At 43.1% G+C, this 20,293-nt stretch overlaps 1 protein-coding gene across 12 annotated transcripts in view; it reads right to left on the bottom strand.

Moving 5' to 3' along the window:
• The window catches only part of ELMOD1 (ELMO domain containing 1), a 67,132-nt gene that overhangs the window by 31,840 nt on the left and 14,999 nt on the right, over positions 1-20,293 (bottom strand). For 8 of the 12 annotated variants that reach the window (XM_048844587.2, XM_048844672.2, XM_048844605.2 and 5 more), the window contains one exon: positions 14,645-14,741. In XM_048844587.2, the coding sequence (XP_048700544.1) occupies positions 14,645-14,661 (17 nt within the window). In that variant the 5' untranslated portion in view covers positions 14,662-14,741. Of the gene's footprint in view, positions 1-415; positions 558-14,644; positions 14,742-17,661; positions 17,756-20,293 lie in introns of all 12 variants that reach the window. The other 4 variants (XM_048844612.2, XM_048844635.2, XM_048844645.2 and 1 more) reach the window with 2 other exon arrangements.

Below are 20,293 nucleotides of genomic sequence, written 5' to 3'. Positions count from 1 at the left end.
GACGTGTTATTCTGGCACTGCCTTTAGGTTCAATAATGAAACATGCTTATAGTGGTATAAGGAGTTTGGACTTCACAGCTGTTTTTCCCTCGTTTATGTTCACCATTATAATTTTGTGTATGGCTTGTACTAAGCATGGCTATCCCCGCCTATAAATGGGGATAATGATACTGACCTCCTTTGTACAGCATTTTGAGATCTACAGATGAAAACAGCTAGATAAATGCTAGGTTATTTTTATTATTAACCAAAAGTACAGCTATTAAAAATAGACTACAGTGCTAAAGAAATGAAAGACACTGCAAATGTGACTTACCATAAAACGTTTGACAGTGGCTGTTTTTAATAAAGCAGACTGCATTAATTATAACTAGGCACCTAGAGTAAAAAAAAAAAATCTTTGTTTTGTAGATACCTGTAATGTTATACTACTCGTCCATCTTAACCTTGTGATAGTGGAAGTCTTCTTTACAACGAGAATGGTATGAACAGTTACTGAAATTTGTTTTCAATTATTTTTTTTTTTTAACAAAAACGAATTCTTGCTTGCAGAAATCCTGTAATGAAAGCACACTGCTGATGAAATGGGCTAGGTTTTTATTTTAAAGTGAACTGACAAACTCCTAGACACCCACCAAGTGAAACAAAGAGATTGAGAATTTAAATATATATCTAGTGCGGCATTACAGTATGATCACTGAATTAGGTTGGATGACACACACGACTGCCTCTGGCAACATATGCCAATACCTTCCAAATTCTTGTGGAAATAGATTCCCCTTCCTCCCCTCCCCCAAGCTTGCTCTAGGTCTGGCACATGTTTTCTTTGCACAGAAAATGTAGAGCCTGATTCGCCACTGGCTTGTGTAGCCATTTACACCTGCTCAAAGTGGTTCCAAAATGATAATCAAACTTCTCCACTCAAGTGAGCATTAATTCAACATTAAGGTTCAGAAAACCAAGTATGCAAAACTTAGGACATTTCTAAAAAGTAGGGTTTGTTCCCCCACAGCATGAGCTCCACAACACTGCACACACGCACATTATCACACACATATGTACAGTCTACGTTATGCATACTTAACAGAGAAGGAAAGCCTTCTGTCTTTTTTAACCCAAAATTCCTAGTTTTACAAAAGCTATTTGCTTTTTTACCAATTTTCATTCTTATTTTGGACCACTGAAGTCTATGAAAATACTGATTATATTATGAAAATCCAATATGTTACATTAGGTAGAAGATTTTATGTTAATAATAAATTAGTCTAAGTGTAAATGCGAGGCAGTCTGTTAAACTAAGGCAATGTACTGCAAGACACACATACATGCATGCGTGTCATATGCATAGATTGGTGATTGAGTCTGGATGGAGAGATGGCGGCTTGACAACCTGTGCCACTCAGTACCAAGATGCCATCTCTATTTATTGCTTTTTTCTGTCCTCCTGTTCCCAATATTTACCCTATTTACCCAGAAAACTATTCAGTTAATTTTTTGCCCTGATTTTCACCTTTTAAAATTTTTTGATAAATTCCTAGGAAACTTTAAACAAACTACAAACATAAAATGAAGGGCCTCGCACATAAGTTAGCAGTACCATTTAGTCAGGAAAAACGCAAAAAGAAAATACTGTATAATATGCATGTGGCCATGTTACAAACGTAAACTAGTAACTGTAAATGTCTTAATTGTAAATGCCTGAACCTTAATGATGCATTAATACTAGTACGCACGTGTATACAGATGTGTATACAGACGCGCACATTACCTTGCATAAATCTCTCGTGCGAGCGTATGTACCTGCGTGTGCACACACACAGGAACTCCATCCCTTAGCCCCAAAATTTTGAGTATTCAAAGTGATTTGTTACATGCAGAGTAATATATTAATGAAGCTCAACGTAACTGGGATAACATGGCTTAGAAAAGGTTACTCGGACCTTAAGAAAACATTTCATCTCTATTTCGGGCTCCAAAAGGGGGTTTGGGGGCAGAGCTAGGGTGACCAGATGTCCCGATTTTATAGGGACAGTCCTGATTTTTGGGTCTTTTTCTTATATAGGCTTCTATTACCCCCCACCCCCTGTCCAAATTTTTCACATTTGCGGTCTGGTCACCCTAGGCAGAGTTAACTACTCAGAACTCTCTCTTCCTCTCTTTACCCCCTGCTGCTGCCTCCCACACCACCTCCCCCTTTACCCATGAATGTTGTCCTGGTCCATTGTTTTCCTGCCACACACACGCCTTCCTCCTGGCACAGCAGCTCCAACATGCCTCCCGCAAATACTTTATAGCTTGAAGGGTTAGAATTCTTCAAGATCAGCAAGTGTTCAAAGGGAAGCACCAGTATCAAGCCTCCCATTCTGTCTCAAAAACCAGTTTGATAAACTGTAACCTGCACATGAATTGTTACGTATTAGAATTCTAAGAACCTGCCGGTGCCTCGCACTGATTCTACCTGAATGGCAAGGAAGTGGAATAGGGTGTCATTGCTAGCACACAGCTTCCTGTGACACAGCAATACCCACATGGGCAAGATCTTGCTCTCAGCAAAGACAGAAATTCAAAGAGGTAAAAAACATACGGATTTTATAAGAGAAGTCATTCATTCATAAGGCAGTTGTGAGGTCTCACTGGAGTGCTGTGTCCAGTGGGTGCCACACCTTCAAAAAGATGTGGACAAACTGGAAAGAGTCCAGAGAGCAACAAAAAATGATAAAAGGTTTAGAAAACAAGACCTATGAGGAAAGAATTGAACATGTTCAGTCTTCAAATATGTAAAAGGTTGTTATAAAGAGGATGGTAATCTACTGCTCTCCATATCCATTGAGCACAGGACAAGAAATAAACTGGCTTAATCTGCTGCAAGGGAGATTTAGGTTAGCTATTAGGAAAAACTTCCTAACTATGAGGATAGTTAAGCACTGGAACAGGTTACCTAGGGAGGTTGTGAAATCTCCATCACCTGTGGCTTTTAAAAATAGGTTAGACAAACACCTTTCAGGGATGGTCTAGGTATACTTGGTCCTGCCTCAGCACAGGGGGCTGGACTAGATGACCTCCTGAGGTCTCTTCCAGCCCTATGTTGCTATGCTTTCCCACCCCTTAAGATATACTGTGTACCTAGGAACAGGCTCACACAGCAATGTCTAATAGCTGCAGAATACCACTCAGTGGTTTGAAATGTTACAGGGATTTAATTATAATTTTTAACTATAATCTTTCCCATACTATTTCAGATGACAAGGGAATTTCTGTGGGAGTTTTCTCTCTGGGGTTTCTTTGACTCATTAGACTGACCATGGGTATCGCATCCCTATCTCACCTCTTTCTTTTTCTTGCTCTTCCACTTCATCAAATCTTCAACTCCCTCAAGCTTTCCTTTCTGCATGTCACTCTATTCTTCTTCTCTGGGTCTTCTCAATGTTCATTTTCTGCCATGAGCTACTTCAACAAAGAAAGGAATTGGGCATATAGCCTTACGCTGTTGTTCTCGATTTTCCTTGCAGCACCAGCAGCGCGATGAAACCAAAAAGCTACTGTGAAGGAGCACAGCAGTGATAATGCTAACCATGGAGTCTCTTCCATGAGTGAGGAAGTGGAGAGGAGAAAGGAGGGTGCTAGAAGCTATAGAATTCCTACAATCTGATGTCACATTTAAAAGTATGGGAAGCAATAACCAATCAGGTCTGTAAGGCGTATCATCTACCAATGACATTCAGTGACGTTAAGACGAATTAACTAAAGATGCAAAGTTAATGTGCATTAAACCCGCATGTGGATGCTCTCATTCAGAAGTAAAGCGGCCTTAGTACACTGTAACGTATTCCTCCTCAGATTAGGTTACAGCAAACTAAGGACACAACTTCTGAATTAGAGCTTCCAAATGAGGGTTTAACATGCTTTAACTTGCATGTATTACCCATGTAGCTAACTCCTTAGACTATTATGATCTAACAAACTAAGTCGAGCTGGTCCTGAAGAGTAGCTGAATAGGAAAGCTCTCAGGAAGCTTTCCTGTTCAGCATGAGTGTGGTGATAACTCAGTTGATGTTCTTCATTCTGAAGCTATCCACATGAGCATTTTCAGCTAAGCTTGCAAAGGGTGTCAGATATTTGCTCTCAGTTAGCCCCATGGTCCTTTCAACTTGTGTTAAACATCATTATCCTAATGGAGGGGATAGTGTCCTCGGAGTTTGATAATCGTCATAGAAAAGCGTGCTTGATGTGGTGTTTTCTGATCAGGTCAGTCAGACTTCTATATAAAGGGTAGTTTAACTCTGCTGATCTTCTCCATCATAGCAAGACATGGGGACCCATGTTTGTCATCCATTGTCAAACACAGACTGAAAATCTGAGAAAAGACTCAACCAAAATTAATACTGAAGCCACATCTCAACTTGATTAATAATCTATCCAAAGTTTCCTTGCTCTTTCCCTCTGGTCCTAAACCATTGTGCAATACAGTAAAAATTCAGATTTACGAACACCTCAGGAATGGAGGTGTTCATAACTCTAAAATGTTCATAACTCTGAATAAAACATTGTGGTTGTTCTTTCAAAAGTTTACAACTGAACACTGACTTAATACAGTTTTGAAACTTTACTGTGAAGAAAAATGCTGCTTTCCCTTTTTATTTTAGCTTACGTTTAACAGTACTGTATTGTCTTCGTCACTGCTGCCTGATTGTGTATTTCTAGTTCAAAATGAGATGTGTGGTTGATTGGTCAGTTCGTAATTCTGGTGTTTGTAACTCTCAGATTCTACTGTATGCCCATGCTCTGTTAAACAAATGCTGTGTCCCATCCAAAACATGGCTGAATGTCAATGACTGGTGAATTAACTGCCTGTTCAGCCTTTCAAATACTACGAAAGGCATGAAAAATGCAAGTTAATCATGATTGAGTTCTCTTATTGCAGACAAGAGTACTTGTTTTATCCATGTTAAAAGATCAAATCCTCTTTTAACTCGAAGATTTCCCAAATTCCCTACTACGTCTGAGAAAATCCTGTCCTGCAGGAAGTAAACCCCCCAGGAGTTTAAAGGTGGGATTTTCAAAAAAAGCTCAGCATTTCAATGATTTCAGTGGGAGTAACTCAGGCCAGTGAGGAGAGCTTTTGAAAATCCCACCTTAAATTAATGAATGGAACAAGCCCGATTCTTCTGGTCTCAAATGATTTTTCAGAGCCGTAGGAAGATTAGTATTTTCAAAGCCAAGAACAGATCAGTATTGAACAAATTCAACTGCCTGAGTCCTTGGTAAACTGGCTTTTTTAATTAGATGCCCAGTGCTGATGACTAAGTTTGGTATAAATTAAAACAAACGTTCTAATTTAAAAATCCATCCCATAGATCCACAGTCTGTTTGCCACCCTTACTATCTTCCCTTCATGCCTAGTTTTACATACTGCAGATACACAAGAGACCTATGCACTACTTTGTTCCCTGCAGACATACACAAATCAGTGGAAAAAAATGTTATTTCTGTCACGTCAGATAACGGATGATGTTTATTCATTTTGTCTGCTGGATGCTGGTGCAATACACTGAGAGCTGCTCACTGTACCGTTACTGGGTAACTGCACTCCGATTTTAGCTTGGAAAAATAAGACTTCTATATTCCATCCACAGACCAGCAGCTTGTCCAAGTAAGAAAAACCCTTTAAAAATGTTACACTGTACTTTTATGAACAATTCAATTTGACTGGTCCTCGTTTTATTTGTGTAACTTTCAGCTGTAAATAAGGATCAACAGTAAGGTTCTCTGTTGGCCATCGTTACAAGGAGAATTATCTGTCTGCCCCACACAAACCTGATAGCTCCTTTTTTTAAAACAACTGTACGACATATCAGACAGTTTTTCAGACATAAGGAAGACTGAATTCCAACTTGCCCATCCACTTATACATGGAGGAAAATCACTATAGCAACCAAGGAACACATCAGGACAGAGTCATTCAAAAGCATTCTATATTGGGAGCTGCACCTTCGCATTCCCTACCTTCAACTGCCTCGGTGATTTTTATTTTACTTGATGGGATCAGGGCAAGACATATAACACACTGTAAAATTTTGCTAGTGCTTGGAGGCTGTTTACCAGTAGACCAAGGGAGGGTGACAAATTTCTGAGATTTACTGAGAAAAACTGCACTCCAACCAACTTCAGCAGGTGTTAAGTACAGTAAGTAACTAATTATATTTTAGTATCTCAAATAATAATAATAAACAACAATAAAAGGAAGTGACATCCTGGCAGCCTCACCAAGACCCAGTTGTGAGCAGAGCTGGTTGAAAAGTGGAGACGTTTTCTATGAGAATCTTTTCCCGTTTTTGACAAAATTTCAAACTTCAGGAAATTCTCCAAAATGTTCCTGCTTTTGTGTTGAGCCAGGAAATCAAACTGAAGCAAACAGAACAAACCCCAGACTATGCACATGTGATAAGAATCAGAAAGTGAGAGCAAGAAACAACCCTCCCTTCTGGTTGGCTTATCAAATTCACACTTACTTCTAAATTATCTGAGTGCCCAGATCTAATGAGCATTTCACATGGGTTTGTCCAACAAATGAAGGCGAGAAACTAACGAAAACAAAGACAGCTCTGGAGAGGTTATATTAATCCCTCCATGAGAATGCTCTCTGCAATATTTATAAGTCCTCTGTTGGTGCTGCACAATAAGAGAGTGAAGGTTCAGGTGCATAAATCAATCTGAGCATATGGACCGTCCCAATTCAGGAACAGCATCTGTCCAGTTTTTAAATTCTCAGGGAAGTCTTCCCAAAGCAAAAGGGATGTTAAAAGACAGAATGTGGAAAGTTGCAGACCCAAGCAGATCCCTTATGTACAATGAATACTACATTGTCTTTAGTTGGCTGGACCACAGCTGGAATGTGGAATAGCCTCACGCTTTCACAAGCGGATGGTACCTTCTACCACTCACCCCGCAAAATGTGCAAGAGTTTCAGCATTGCCAAATGGTGATTAAATGGGTTGGGGTTTGGTTACCTGAGAAACGCAAGGTGCAGCACTACAACTGTGATCAGCAGAGACATATAAGGTGGAGTCCCCTTGCTTTAAATCGGATGGACTGCTGGCAGGGCATTCTCCATGAGAAACCTTGGCTCTGGAATTTGCTACTCCTTTGGCTCACCAGAGGCAAATTGATTACCCTTCCAAACACGCCATAAAGTCCATTTTCTCTCACTGGCAGGGTCATGGGAAGGGCCTGAACGGATGAGTTGATCAAGTGGACAAGGAATGACTGAAGGAAGGGTTTAAAATCAAACAATCTATACAGAGAAAGATTGATTGTGCTTTTTAATCTCTCAAGCATTGCAAGACTTCAGTTTATTAAATGAAGTGTCACTAAGCAGCATCATAACTAATTTCTTCGTAGGAATCTTTCTACCTTAGTCCTACATATAACAACTTAGTCTCAATGTCAGCAAAAGTCACTATCATTCACATACAATGCCAAATTTTTGAAAACTTTTCTAACACTAACCCACCATCCCCCCTCCATGTGGAAGACAGACTGCTTCACAGTGAGGAAAGGTAATTTTTGAGTTCAGCCATTTCTGAGTTGTGGGTAAGAAGCGCCTTTAAAGGATATTTTCCTCTTAAGCTTTGCCTTTTTTTTTTTTTTTAAAGTGATCAATTTTTTAAAATCTATTTTTGACAGAATACACTTTAAATAGTATGCCCTGAAAATTTTGATATTTAATTAAAACAAACCATATTTACAACAATCACCACATCAAAGGAATGGGTCAGGATTTTAAACAGATTATAAAAATAACCCAAAAACAATACATCAACAGAAAAGGAACAGATTAAAAACCACACAGAACCCAATATGAAAATTACAACATCTTCATCCTTACTGAAAACTTGTCCTATATCGACCCTTATATTTGTCTTGTTTAGCCTCATCAGGACGAGAATTAGTGTCTTGTACTCCAGTAGCACCTAGAGGCCCTGTTATGTATATGTACAGCACCTAGCACAATCGGAGATGGCCCCTATCCTGAGGGCCTTACAGTCCAAGTAGACAAGACAGACGAAGGTGGGAGAAAGCAAGAATTGTACTTCTCATTTTACAGACAGAGAAGAGACATCGAGCAATTATGTGACTTGTCCACAGTCACACAAAGAAGTCTGGGGCAGAGCCAGAATGGATTAGAGCTCCTGAGTCCCAGTCCAGTGTGTTAACCACAAGGTCATCCTTCCTTTCCACAAGACCACTCTAACGTTTTACTTCTAATACACAAGCCACATCCACACCCTAAACCTACCTCCGTAACTAATGGAGAGAATCACTCATGCCACAGGCTCTGAACTTACACAGACATGTTTTATCATATGATCTGCTCTTTCTAGAGCCTATTCTGGTTCTCAGGCTCTCTCCCCAAGTCGTCTTTATAATGGCTGCCACTCTGGGAAGTCCACAGAGTCCACAGGGATGGAGTAGTTTCCATTTTGCTTCAAATGAACTCCCTCAGCAAGAGGCAGCTTCAAAATACCTCTGTCACCCTCAGTTTCTACCCAGTCTCCTTACTCTAGAGCAGTGGTTCTCAATCTGTGGCCCAATCAGCACACAGCTGCGGCCCATGTGACATCCTCAGGGCCACATAGGTATATATATATTGCGTGGATGTGGTCCCCATAATGCATAGAGAGCTGCATATGTGGACCACAATGCTAAATAGGTTGAGAAGCACTACCCTAGAGCCTACCTGGAAAAATGATTGCACTAGGAGGCAGTTCTTTTACCTTGGCAAACAGTAGATATCAGCTTTGGAAAGTTCCTGTTCTGCCACTCTTAATTCGATCATAGATGTCTAGCATTGTGCACAGTTTCTAGGTATTGTCTCACTAGTGCTATTTAAACCGGAATGATCACCTCCAAACTTCGTTGCATTTTTGCAATCATATCCACTATATGCCGATATCTAGTTTGCTGCTCACTATCACCCTAAGTCTATTTAACAAAGCTGGTTGAAATTTTTCAACTAAAAAACATGTTAACACTGGAAAATTATTTTGACAAAAAAATTCAGAGAAAAATGTCAATTTAGATTCATGTTTTGGATTTTATGATGGGGGAGATTCAAAATGAGACGTTTCATTTTGAAATGTCAATTCAAAAATGAAAGATTTCATTTTGAAACATACTTCAAAACTGTCCACTTTTTCCACTTCAACATTTCCAAATTGAAACTTCTCAGAATTTTCCATTTTGCAAAAACTTTTTGCTATTTTGACTTTTCAATCCAAATGAGAATGGAAAGTAATTTCAAAATGTTAGACTTTTCCATGAAAGGGAAAAATTGTTTCCCAAACAGATACTTATTTGGCTCTCACCAGTATAGTATCTGAGTGCCTCCCAAGTAAGTAAACAAGACTCTCTCTCGCCATTCACTGCCTTTTGGAGCATCATAATATGAAGTCGAGAGATGGCAGTTTCCCTCTGGGCATCCATAGGAATTTATTTTAGTTTCTAGTGTGTCCATCACCATGCTCACAATGGGCAATGCCAACCCTATGTGGCTCTAGGAAGAAGGATAAAGGAGTTGGAGGTGCAAGTGGTGTTCTCGTCCATCCTCCCCGTGGAAGGAAAAGGCCTAGGTAGGGAGCGTCGAATCGTGGAAGTCAACGAATGGCTACGCAGGTGGTGTCGGAGAGAAGGCTTTGGATTCTTCGACCATGGGATGGTGTTCCAAGAAGGAGTGCTAGGCAGAGACGGGCTCCACTTAACGAAGAGAGGGAAGAGCATCTTCGCGAGCAGGCTGGCTAACCTAGTGAGGAGGGCTTTAAACTAGGTTCACCGGGGGAAGGAGACCAAAGCCCTGAGGTAAGTGGGAAAGCGGGATACCGGGAGGAAGCACAGGCAGGAATGTCTGTGAGGGGAGGGCTCCTGCCTCATACTGGGAATGAGGGGCGATCAACAGGTTATCTCAAGTGCTTATATACAAATGCACAAAGCCTTGGAAACAAGCAGGGAGAACTGGAGGTCCTGGTGATGTCAAGAAACTATGACGTGATTGGAATAACAGAGACTTGGTGGGATAACTCACATGACTGGAGTACTGTCATGGATGGTTATAAACTGTTCAGGAAGGACAGGCAGGGCAGAAAAGGTGGGGGAGTAGCACTGTATGTAAGGGAGCAGTATGACTGCTCAGAGCTCCGGTACGAAACTGCAGAAAAACCTGAGTGTCTCTGGATTAAGTTTAGAAGTGTGTGCAACAAGAGTGATGTAGTGGTGGGAGTCTGCTATAGACCACCGGACCAGGGGGATGAGGTAGATGAGGCTTTCTTCCGGCAGCTCACAGAAGCTACTAGATCGCATGCCCTGATTCTCATGGGTGACTTTAATTTTCCTGATATCTGCTGGGAGAGCAATACAGCGGTGCATAGACAATCCAGGAAGTTTTTGGAAAGCGTAGGGGACAATTTCCTGGCGCAAGTGCTCGAGGAGCCAACTAGGGGGGGCGCTTTTCTTGACCTGCTGCTCACAAACCGGGTAGAATTAGTGGGGGAAGCAAAAGTGGATGGGAATCTGGGGGGCAGTGACCATGAGTTGGTTGAGTTCAGGATCCTGACACAGGGAAGAAAGGTAAGCAGCACGATACGGACCCTGGACTTCAGGAAAGCAGACTTCGACTCCCTCAGGGAACGGATGGCCAGGATCCCCTGGGGGACTAACTTGAAGGGGAAAGGAGTCCAGGAGAGCTGGCTGTATTTCAAGGAATCCCTGTTGACGTTACAGGGACAAACCATCCCGATGAGTCGTAAGAATAGTAAATATGGCAGGCGACCAGCTTGGCTTAATGGTGAAATCTTAGCGGATCTTAAACATAAAAAAGAAGCTTACAAGAAGTGGAAGGTTGGACATATGACCAGGGAAGAGTATAAAAATATTGCTAGGGCATGTAGGAATGTTATCAGGAGGGCCAAATCGCACCTGGAGCTGCAGCTAGCCAGAGATGTCAAGAGTAACAAGAAGGGTTTCTTCAGGTATGTTGGCAACAAGAAGAAAGCCAAGGAATGTGTGGGCCCCTTACTGAATGAGGGAGGCAAACTAGTGACAGAGGATGTGGAAAAAGCTAATGTACTCAATGCTTTTTTTGCCTCTGTTTTCACTAACAAGGTCAGCTCCCAGACTGCTACGCTGGGCATCACAAAATGGGGAAGAGATGGCCAGCCCTCTGTGGAGATAGAGGTGGTTAGGGACTTTTTAGAAAAGCTGGACGTGCACAAGTCCATGGGGCCGGACGAGTTGCATCCGAGAGTGCTGAAGGAACTGGCGGCTGTGATTGCAGAGCCATTGGCCATTATCTTTGAAAACTCGTGGCGAACCGGGGAAGTCCCGGATGACTGGAAAAAGGCTAATGTAGTGCCAATCTTTAAAAAAGGGAAGAAGGAGGATCCTGGGAACTACAGGCCAGTCAGCCTCACTTCAGTCCCTGGAAAAATCATGGAGCAGGTCCTCAAAGAATCAATCCTGAAGCACTTGCATGAGAGGAAAGTGATCAGGAACAGCCAGCATGGATTCACCAAGGGAAGGTCATGCCTGACTAATCTAATCGCCTTCTATGATGAGATTACTGGTTCTGTGGATGAAGGGAAAGCAGTGGATGTATTGTTTCTTGACTTTAGCAAAGCTTTTGACACGGTCTCCCACAGTATTCTTGTCAGCAAGTTAAGGAAGTATGGACTGGATGAATGCACTACAAGGTGGGTAGAAAGCTGGCTAGATTGTCGGGCTCAACGGGTAGTGATCAATGGCTCCATGTCTAGTTGGCAGCCGGTATCAAGTGGAGTGCCCCAAGGGTCGGTCCTGGGGCCGGTTTTGTTCAATATCTTCATAAATGATCTGGAGGATGGTGTGGATTGCACTCTCAGCAAATTTGCGGATGATACTAAACTGGGAGGAGTGGTAGATACGCTGGAGGGGAGGGATAGGATACAGAAGGACCTAGACAAATTGGAGGATTGGGCCAAAAGAAATCTGATGAGGTTCAATAAGGATAAGTGCAGGGTCCTGCACTTAGGACGGAAGAACCCAATGCACAGCTACAGACTAGGGACCGAATGGCTAGGCAGCAGTTCTGCGGAAAAGGACCTAGGGGTGACAGTGGACGAGAAGCTGGATATGAGTCAGCAGTGTGCCCTTGTTGCCAAGAAGGCCAATGGCATTTGGGGATGTATAAGTAGGGGCATAGCGAGCAGATCGAGGGACGTGATCGTTCCCCTCTATTCGACATTGGTGAGGCCTCATCTGGAGTACTGTGTCCAGTTTTGGGCCCCACACTTCAAGAAGGATGTGGATAAATTGGAGAGAGTCCAGCGAAGGGCAACAAAAATGATTAGGGGTCTGGAACATATGAGTTATGAGGAGAGGCTGAGGGAGCTGGGATTGTTTAGCCTGCAGAAGAGAAGAATGAGGGGGGACTTGATAGCTGTTTTCAACTACCTGAAAGGGGGTTCCAAAGAGGATGGCTCTAGACTGTTCTCAATGGTAGCAGATGACAGAACGAGGAGTAATGGTCTCAAGTTACAGTGGGGGAGGTTTAGATTGGATATTAGGAAAAACTTTTTCACTATGAGGGTGGTGAAACACTGGAATGCGTTACCTAGGGAGGTGGTAGAATCTCCTTCCTTAGAGGTTTTTAAGGTCAGGCTTGACAAAGCCCTGGCTGGGATGATTTAACTGGGAATTGGTCCTGCTTTGAGCAGGGGGTTGGACTAGATGACCTTCTGGGGTCCCTTCCAACCCTTATATTCTATGATTCTATGATTCTAACCCTCCCTAATTAGTCACCCAACAGGAAAAGAATCAGAAACAACAGGGAAGTGGTTATATGGGTCAAAATGAAGGCACTGTCTATCTGATTTGGGCTTGACTAAAACAGGAGCTTTACTAACAGCACATTAAAATCAGAGCTGGCTGCGTGCATACAAATCTAAATCATCAGCAACACTCCCCGGGGGCTTATATACAGTCAGTGACAGATGGGGTGTTGCGGTGCTGGAGTGGTCCGGAGCGTAGCTCCGGCACCTGAAATCCAGGACAGAGCAGCCCACTGGCACTTCACCTGGTGAACGGGGTTCCAATGCCATTCCCATTTGTCCCGGCCACCCTTCCTTCAGGGCAGGGAACAGCCGGGCCAAATTTGAGCAAGTGCCATTGCGACCTGGCACGCAAGGTTGCAGTGTCACTCAGGTTTGGCCTAGCCGCTCCTTCATCATGATGGAGGAGCAGCCTCCTGGACCAAACCCCTAGTGACGGTGCAACCTGGCGCTTAATGTCAGTGCCGCTCAGGTTTGGCCTGGCCTCCCTCTGCCTGCACCAAACTGGACTGGCACTGTGATCCCATGTGCAAGGCCGCAATACCACTCATCACTCAAATTTGGCCTGTGCTGCGTGTGTGTTAGCTGGGCGATGGCAGCTAGCGAAGCTGCTGGGTAACTATGGTTAAGAGGAGTCCCTCTAGCCTGGGACAGAAGCAGAGTGTTGAGCCAGGGATGTGCTGGTGAATGGCCAGGAAAGTCCCAGGGGCGGTGGGTGAGCGGCAGGAGGGAGAGTTGTCGGTGGGCTAAGGGGTGAACAGGGAGTGTTGAGAGCCTGCGGGATGAGGGGCTGCAGTGAACAGGGTGTGTGTCACAGCTGCTGGGATGTCGATCAGGATAAGTGGGGGCTTGTAGAAAACTATTGTCACCCTGGTCTGATTAGCCAGTCAAATCAGGTTTATGGAGTACTCACAAGTAGCTGGAGCAAACCAATGAATCTTCCCCTCATATGAAGTTTGCAGAGAACATGAATGTTGTAAAGACAGTATTTTACATGTGCTGCCAGTGGGCTTTTTGACTAACAACACATGTGCTTTGAACGTCCCTTGTTACCTAGTTTGGCCAATAAGAAGTTTGGCAAATAAAACCGGAGTTGTGTGTGTTTCATGTTGAGACGTATGTATATTTATTACCAATGCATGAAGGCTCGCAATTGCTGTTGTGCAGATTTTCCATTAGATAAAATTTCTTGGTAAAACTTTAGCCTCCAAAATCTAAAATCCTTGTGTCACCATAAGACAAAAGCACCCATATTCAAACCCTATCGCACGTGACAGAATTACTAACTTGAGATCCCCTCTACAGGGCTCCTATGCTATAAAATTTAGCAGTACATCACTGCTGACAGAAGTAGTGAAGGAAACCCATTTAAACAAGAGAGTCATGGCAGCAAGTTTGGCTCAGGTACCAGATCATTATGGATGATCAACCTCAAGTAACAATACTGAAATCTGCAGTACCAAAGGGATTCTCTGCCATTAACGGATCATTCTTTAGTTGTCCATTTGTGAGTTTCTTCAACTTTCCTCTGAAACATCAAGTACTGGTGACATGCCACTGATCTAATTCAATAGGCCAGTTCCAATATTCTGTATAACTGAAAATGAAGTTTTAATAAAATCTAACATTTTGACAGTTTTAATTAAATGGTAGTGGCAAAGTGGCTGAAAAGCAACCAAAAATAAGTTATATTCCACTAGTAACATGGAAGATTATGGCCAAAATACAGCAAAATTGTTCTACAATGAAACGAGTTATCATTAGACATGGTTTTGGAGAAGGGTTACCTCAGGAAGTGCTTCATTGTGGTGGCTTTGATGTTCCAGACACACAATCCTTCTCAACCGATCACAGATAAAGTTGTTCTTGCAGAAATAACTGATGCTGTAGAAAAAAAAAAAGACATATTGACTAACAGAGATGTAATAGTGTCTCAACAGTCTCAGTTGGTCAGTGTATTTCTTCTACATTCCTCCTGCAATTGTTTTATGAATTCTAATGCCAACAAAAATAGTAAGTTTATGTTCAAGTCCTCAGCCTGAAATCTTACATATAATACTTTGCTCTATGACTTTTTCAGGTTACAGATTTTCTTAGATAAAGCCCAGGACTAAGAGCAAGAATGCCTGGATTCCCAACAAAAACTCTTTCATAGTCTTCCTTGGAACTTGGGAAGTTGCAATATCCTCCCCATTTGTAACTGCAAAAAAAATGTACCTCACCTCACATGGGCATTGTAAGCCTCTGTTCTTAAGTATCTGTAGCAGTATTTGAAGATCCATGGATGAAAAGCACTAAATAAGTGCAAAGCATTATAATTGGATCCTGATTTGAGACATGCATGGGAGACATGAGACAGGTAACTACCTTTCCAGGCAACAATATCCCTGAGGTGATAGGTTTACTGTCTTGCAATTTATTTCCTCACATTTTTCTCAGCATCTCCACTAGACTCTTCTCAGACCTGCAAGCCTAGATAAGTTCCATTGTGATTACCAGCGAGCTGAAAGCAGTGGGTGGAATTCAGATAAGAAGTCTGTTTCTGGGAAGCAAGCCTGTACACGACAGATTTCTGGGACTCTCCCCAGCAACCTCTTTTCTCCATAAGCTTCTAAAATGTGGCATTGTTTTCACCCTGAAAAAACACTTCCAATAGGATGTAGAATTCAACTATCAATTTTACACAGCAAAATACTCAAAAGGTTCAATAAAACATCTCCTATTTACCTCCTTTCATCCAGGAGGATCTAAAAACACTTTACAGACTTCAAATATAGGGACCATTCATCCATTATCGAAAGGGAACCACCAACTAGGTGGCATATTCTGCTCCAGTAATAACTACATCACAGTTTTTAAAAGGCAGAGGAAGCAAAAATGTCTTGAAAAAAAATCTAATTACCTACTGTCATAAATATAAAGGGAAGGGTAAACCCCTTTGAAATCCCTCCTGGCCAGGGGAAAGCTCCTCTCACCTGTAAAGGGTTAAGAAGCTAAAGGTAACCTCGCTGGCACCTGACCAAAATGACCAATGAGGAGACAAGATACTTTCAAAAGCTGGGAGGAGGGAGAGAAACAAAGGGTCTCGGTCTGTCTGTATGCTGGGTCTTGGCCGGGGATAGACCAGGAATGGAGTCTTAGAACTTTTAGTAAGTAATCTAGCTAGGTATGTGTTAGATTATGATTTCTTTAAATGGCTGAGAAAAGCATTGTGCTGAATAGAATAACTATTTCTGTGTATCTTTTTTGTAACTTAAGGTTTTGCCTAGAGGGGTTCTCTATGTTTTTGAATCTAATTACCCTGTAAGATATCTACCATCCTGATTTTACAGGGGGGATTTCTTTATTTCTATTTACTTCTATTTTTATTAAAAGTCTTCTTGTAAAAAACTGAATGCTTTTTCATTGTTCTCAGATCCAAGGGTTTGGGTCTGTGGTCACCTATGCAAATTGGTGAGGCTTTTTATCCAACATTTCCCAGGAAAGGGGGGGTGCAAGTGTTGGGAGGATTGTTCATTGTTCTTAAGATCCAAGGGTCTGGGTCTGTAGTCACCTAGGCAAATTGGTGAGGCTTTTTACCAAACCTTGTCCAGGAAGTGGGGTGCAGGGTTTTGGGAAGTATTTTGGGGGGAAAGACGCGTCCAAACAGCTCTTCCCCAGTAACCAGTATTAGTTTGGTGGTGGTAGCGGCCAGTCCAAGGACAACGGGGGGAATATTTTGTACCTTGGGGAAGTTTTGACCTAAGCTGGTAAAGATAAGCTTAGGAGGTTTTTTCATGCAGGTCCCCACATCTGTACCCTAGAGTTCAGAGTGGGGGAGGAACCTTGACACCTACAAACCAGATTTTCAGAAGAATTCAGTTCTCATTTAGGCTTCTGATTAAAGGCCAGATTTTCACACAATTGGGCACCCAATCTTTTGAAAAGAGCTCAGCATCCTTTTGAAAATCTTACAACTTAGTTTGGGGCTCAAAGGGAAGCTGAACCCTGGAAAATCTGACACCCTGTACTTTTGCAGGACCAAATGATACTGCTAATCTGATGCAAACTTCCTCCTCCCCCACTCTCCTTCTTCCACCTAGCGATCATTTTCCTTTCCTCTTGTTGACCTCTCTGAATATTATACTGTCACCTGCTATAAAGAAAAGATCAAGTGCTCCATTTATAAAAACACAGCTATCTGGTTGGATCACATCATGCTGCTTGCTAAAAATATATAATCCCTAAACTGTGAAAGCTTCACTCCATTTAGATTGTTTTTGACTGGCTGAATTATGCTGCTGTCCCCTGAATACAGCTGTAATTGCTACTGGCTGCTGTGACACCTGCTTGAAAGGATGGACAGAGGCTAACAACAAACTCTGGTTCATTAATGAACACAGCAAGCAGGCTTCTAATGCTCCCTAGAGAAGCTTTTGATGTTCCTTAGACAATATCAAGTGCAGGTGAAATGGGAGGAGAAGGGCAAAGACTGGAGGGGACATAAACTGCCCCCTCCCCCACAATAGTTTTCTGTCTAAAGATATAATCTGTACAGCATTCTCACTGCTGGGTCTTAGCATGAGATAAATGAAACAGCCTTTAGTCTTAAGATATTTTAACCCTTAATGACAGTAGGAGCAGGAACAGGACACAATCTAGGCCCACTACTGGCTGTCATACACCACCCCTTGCTAAGCATATATGTTGCCCTCTGAGCATCCCCAATCAGTTCCTTCTTGAACCTGGTCAGTGAAGGAGCTTCCTGTTGGAGACTGTGCTTCTCTGTTACCAGAGCTCCAGAGGGAAGATCAACTGCACTTACGGTTCTGCAACCCAAAATTCAGAGTAGCAGTGGTAGGACTCATTAGTATTACGGGTTTGTGAAACTTTCTGTCTTCATGGGCCAAGGGCAGGTCCTGTGGAAAAAGTAGAGCTGGTCTGAAGTTTTTGAAAAGTTTGTAATTAAAAATTGTTCTGTTTCAAAAAGTGGTTTTTAAAAGGTCAATATTGGTTTGGGGTTTGTGTTTCTTCCATTTTTCATACCAGAGTTATTATTTTAAAAGCAAACACCTCAACAACATATGTTTATGAAAAACTCAGTTTTGGCAGATGAAAAATATTGATAATTAGGACCATAGCAAATTCACGGTCCTTTTTGGTCAATTTCACGGTGATAGGATTTTAAAAATAGTAAATTTCATTTCAGCTATTTAAATCTGAAATGTCATGGTGTTGTAATTGTAGGGTTCCTGACCCAAAAAGGAGTTTGGGGGGGTCACGAGGTTACTGGTGGGGGGTTGCGGTACTGCTACCCTTACTTCTGCGCTGCTGCTGGCAGCGGCGCTGCCTTCAGAGCTGGGCGCCCGGCCAACATCGCCGCTCTCTGGCTGCTGAGCTCTGAAGGCAGAGCAGAAGTAAGGGTGGCAATACCGCGACCGCCCTAAAATAACCTTGTGACCCCCCTGCAACTCCCTTTTGGACAGGACGTCCAATTTGAGAAACGCTGGTCTCCCCTGTGAAATCTGTACAGTATAGGATAAAAGCACACAAAGACCAGATTTCACAGTCCATGACACATTTTTCATGGCCCTATGGATAATGCTTTAGATCAGTGTTTCTCAGACTGGGTCCGTGGACCCCTGGAGGTTTCCGAGGGGATCCACGGGCCCTGCTGATCAACTCCTCCCCCTCCCTCCCTGTGCCTCCTGCACCCTAAAAATCTGGTGATGCAGTGGGGCTAAGGCAGGCTTCCTACCTGCCCTGGTTCTGCACCATTCCCAGAAGTGGCCGGCAAGTCCCTGCAGCCCTTTTTGGGGTGGGGGGACAGGGAGTCTCTGTGCGCTGTCCCCACTCTGAGCACCAACTCCGCAGCCCCCATTGGCCGGGAACTATGGCCAATGGGAGCTGCGGGGGTAGTGCCTGCAGGCAGGGGCAGCGAGTGGAGTGAGCACCTGGCCCCCACCTAGAGGCCACTGTCAGAGAGATGTGCCAGTCGCTTCCAGGAGCTACCTGAGGTAAGCACCTCCTGGCAAAGCTTACACCCCTCACCCCCGCCAACCCCCTGCCCAGAGCCTGCACCCCGCATCCAAACTCCTTCCCAGAGCCCACACCCCCTCCTGCACCCCAACCCCCTGCCCCAGCTCACAGCGCACACCCCCTCCTGCACCCCAACTCCCTGCCACAGCCTGGTGAAAGCGAGTGAGGGTGGGGGAGAGCAGGCAGGGGCAGGGCCTCAGAGCAGGGGCAGGGCCTGAGCTGAGCGGGGGAGGGTTGGGGGTCCCCAAACATTTTTTAATCAAAATGGGGGACCTCAGGTTGCTAAAGTTTCAGAACTGCTGCTTTCAATAAAAATGTCTAAAAACTTAGACCTTGGTCCACTTAGAACCATTTGAACCTTAAACGGCTTTGAAATTACTCACAAAACTTTTTTAAACCAGTTCTAGGAAAAAAAGAAGATAGATTAGGGTTGAAATTCTACCCCCATTGACGTCAATGGCAAACACTCATTGACTTCACTGGGTCCAAGATTTCACCCTAGGAACTTTAAAAAGCTATAGACCCAAATGCATAGACCTGGCCCAACACCAAGTACGGGAAGTCTTTGGTGTGAATGAGATGGCAGCAAAGGCTACTGCCTCAAGGATGCACATCTATAGCTCTGCTTAGCTACAGGCAGGCAGCCAGACTCCATCCAAATGACCAAAGAGAGCAGAGCAGGTAGAGGGCCTTTCAGCAGAGGGGTCTCTTGGTCCCGAGTCCCATCTCCCATGTAGGTGTAGAAACTTACTGTGACTGGCAGGCAGTATCCATAGTCAGCATGGGATGGCCAGTCAGGGACCCAGACTTTGCTCTTGCTGCCTTCAAGCAAGTTAACCCACCCCCACAACACTAAGACCTAAGAGACTGCTGCCATGCTGGGAAACTAGGCTGAGAGTTCTGTAAAATGGTATCTTCAAAGAAGCAGAATTACAAAGTTTTCCTCTTAGCTAGATCACCCCCTTAAATGCTGTTATTTTTGAGGAGCCCAGCAGTGTTAGCAGCATTCACTTCTAGAAAGTGGTTTCTTACACTACAGGAAGACGTACCTGGTCTTGACTGGATACATGCTATGCTATTCATGAAATTACAACAAATTAGAACAGCCAGAACTATCCCCTTACAATTTCTTTTCGCCCAGAATCTTTATAATGCATTTCCACAAAAATGTAACCACTCAATAGTGTATCGTCTGCTTCCAGCAAAACTAACATGTCAATGATTTTTTTAAAAGCCACACACCATAATTTTAACCGAAGTATGCTACTTATGAACAATGTGATTCAATTAGATTGAAACATTTCAGCTAAATGTAATTCTAGGTTTGGGAAAGCGTCCTGCAATTGTGAAAAAGACTCAGCTTGTGGTCTCCTGTTTTCTGATCAAAGAAATATCAAAAGGAAATTGATAATTTCTCT

This window comes from Caretta caretta, chromosome 1 (assembly GCF_965140235.1).
Source record: "Caretta caretta isolate rCarCar2 chromosome 1, rCarCar1.hap1, whole genome shotgun sequence".
Lineage (NCBI taxonomy): Eukaryota > Metazoa > Chordata > Testudines > Cheloniidae > Caretta > Caretta caretta.
Note: the sequence above shows the minus strand (reverse complement) of the source record. Positions and strands in the feature narration are given on the sequence as shown.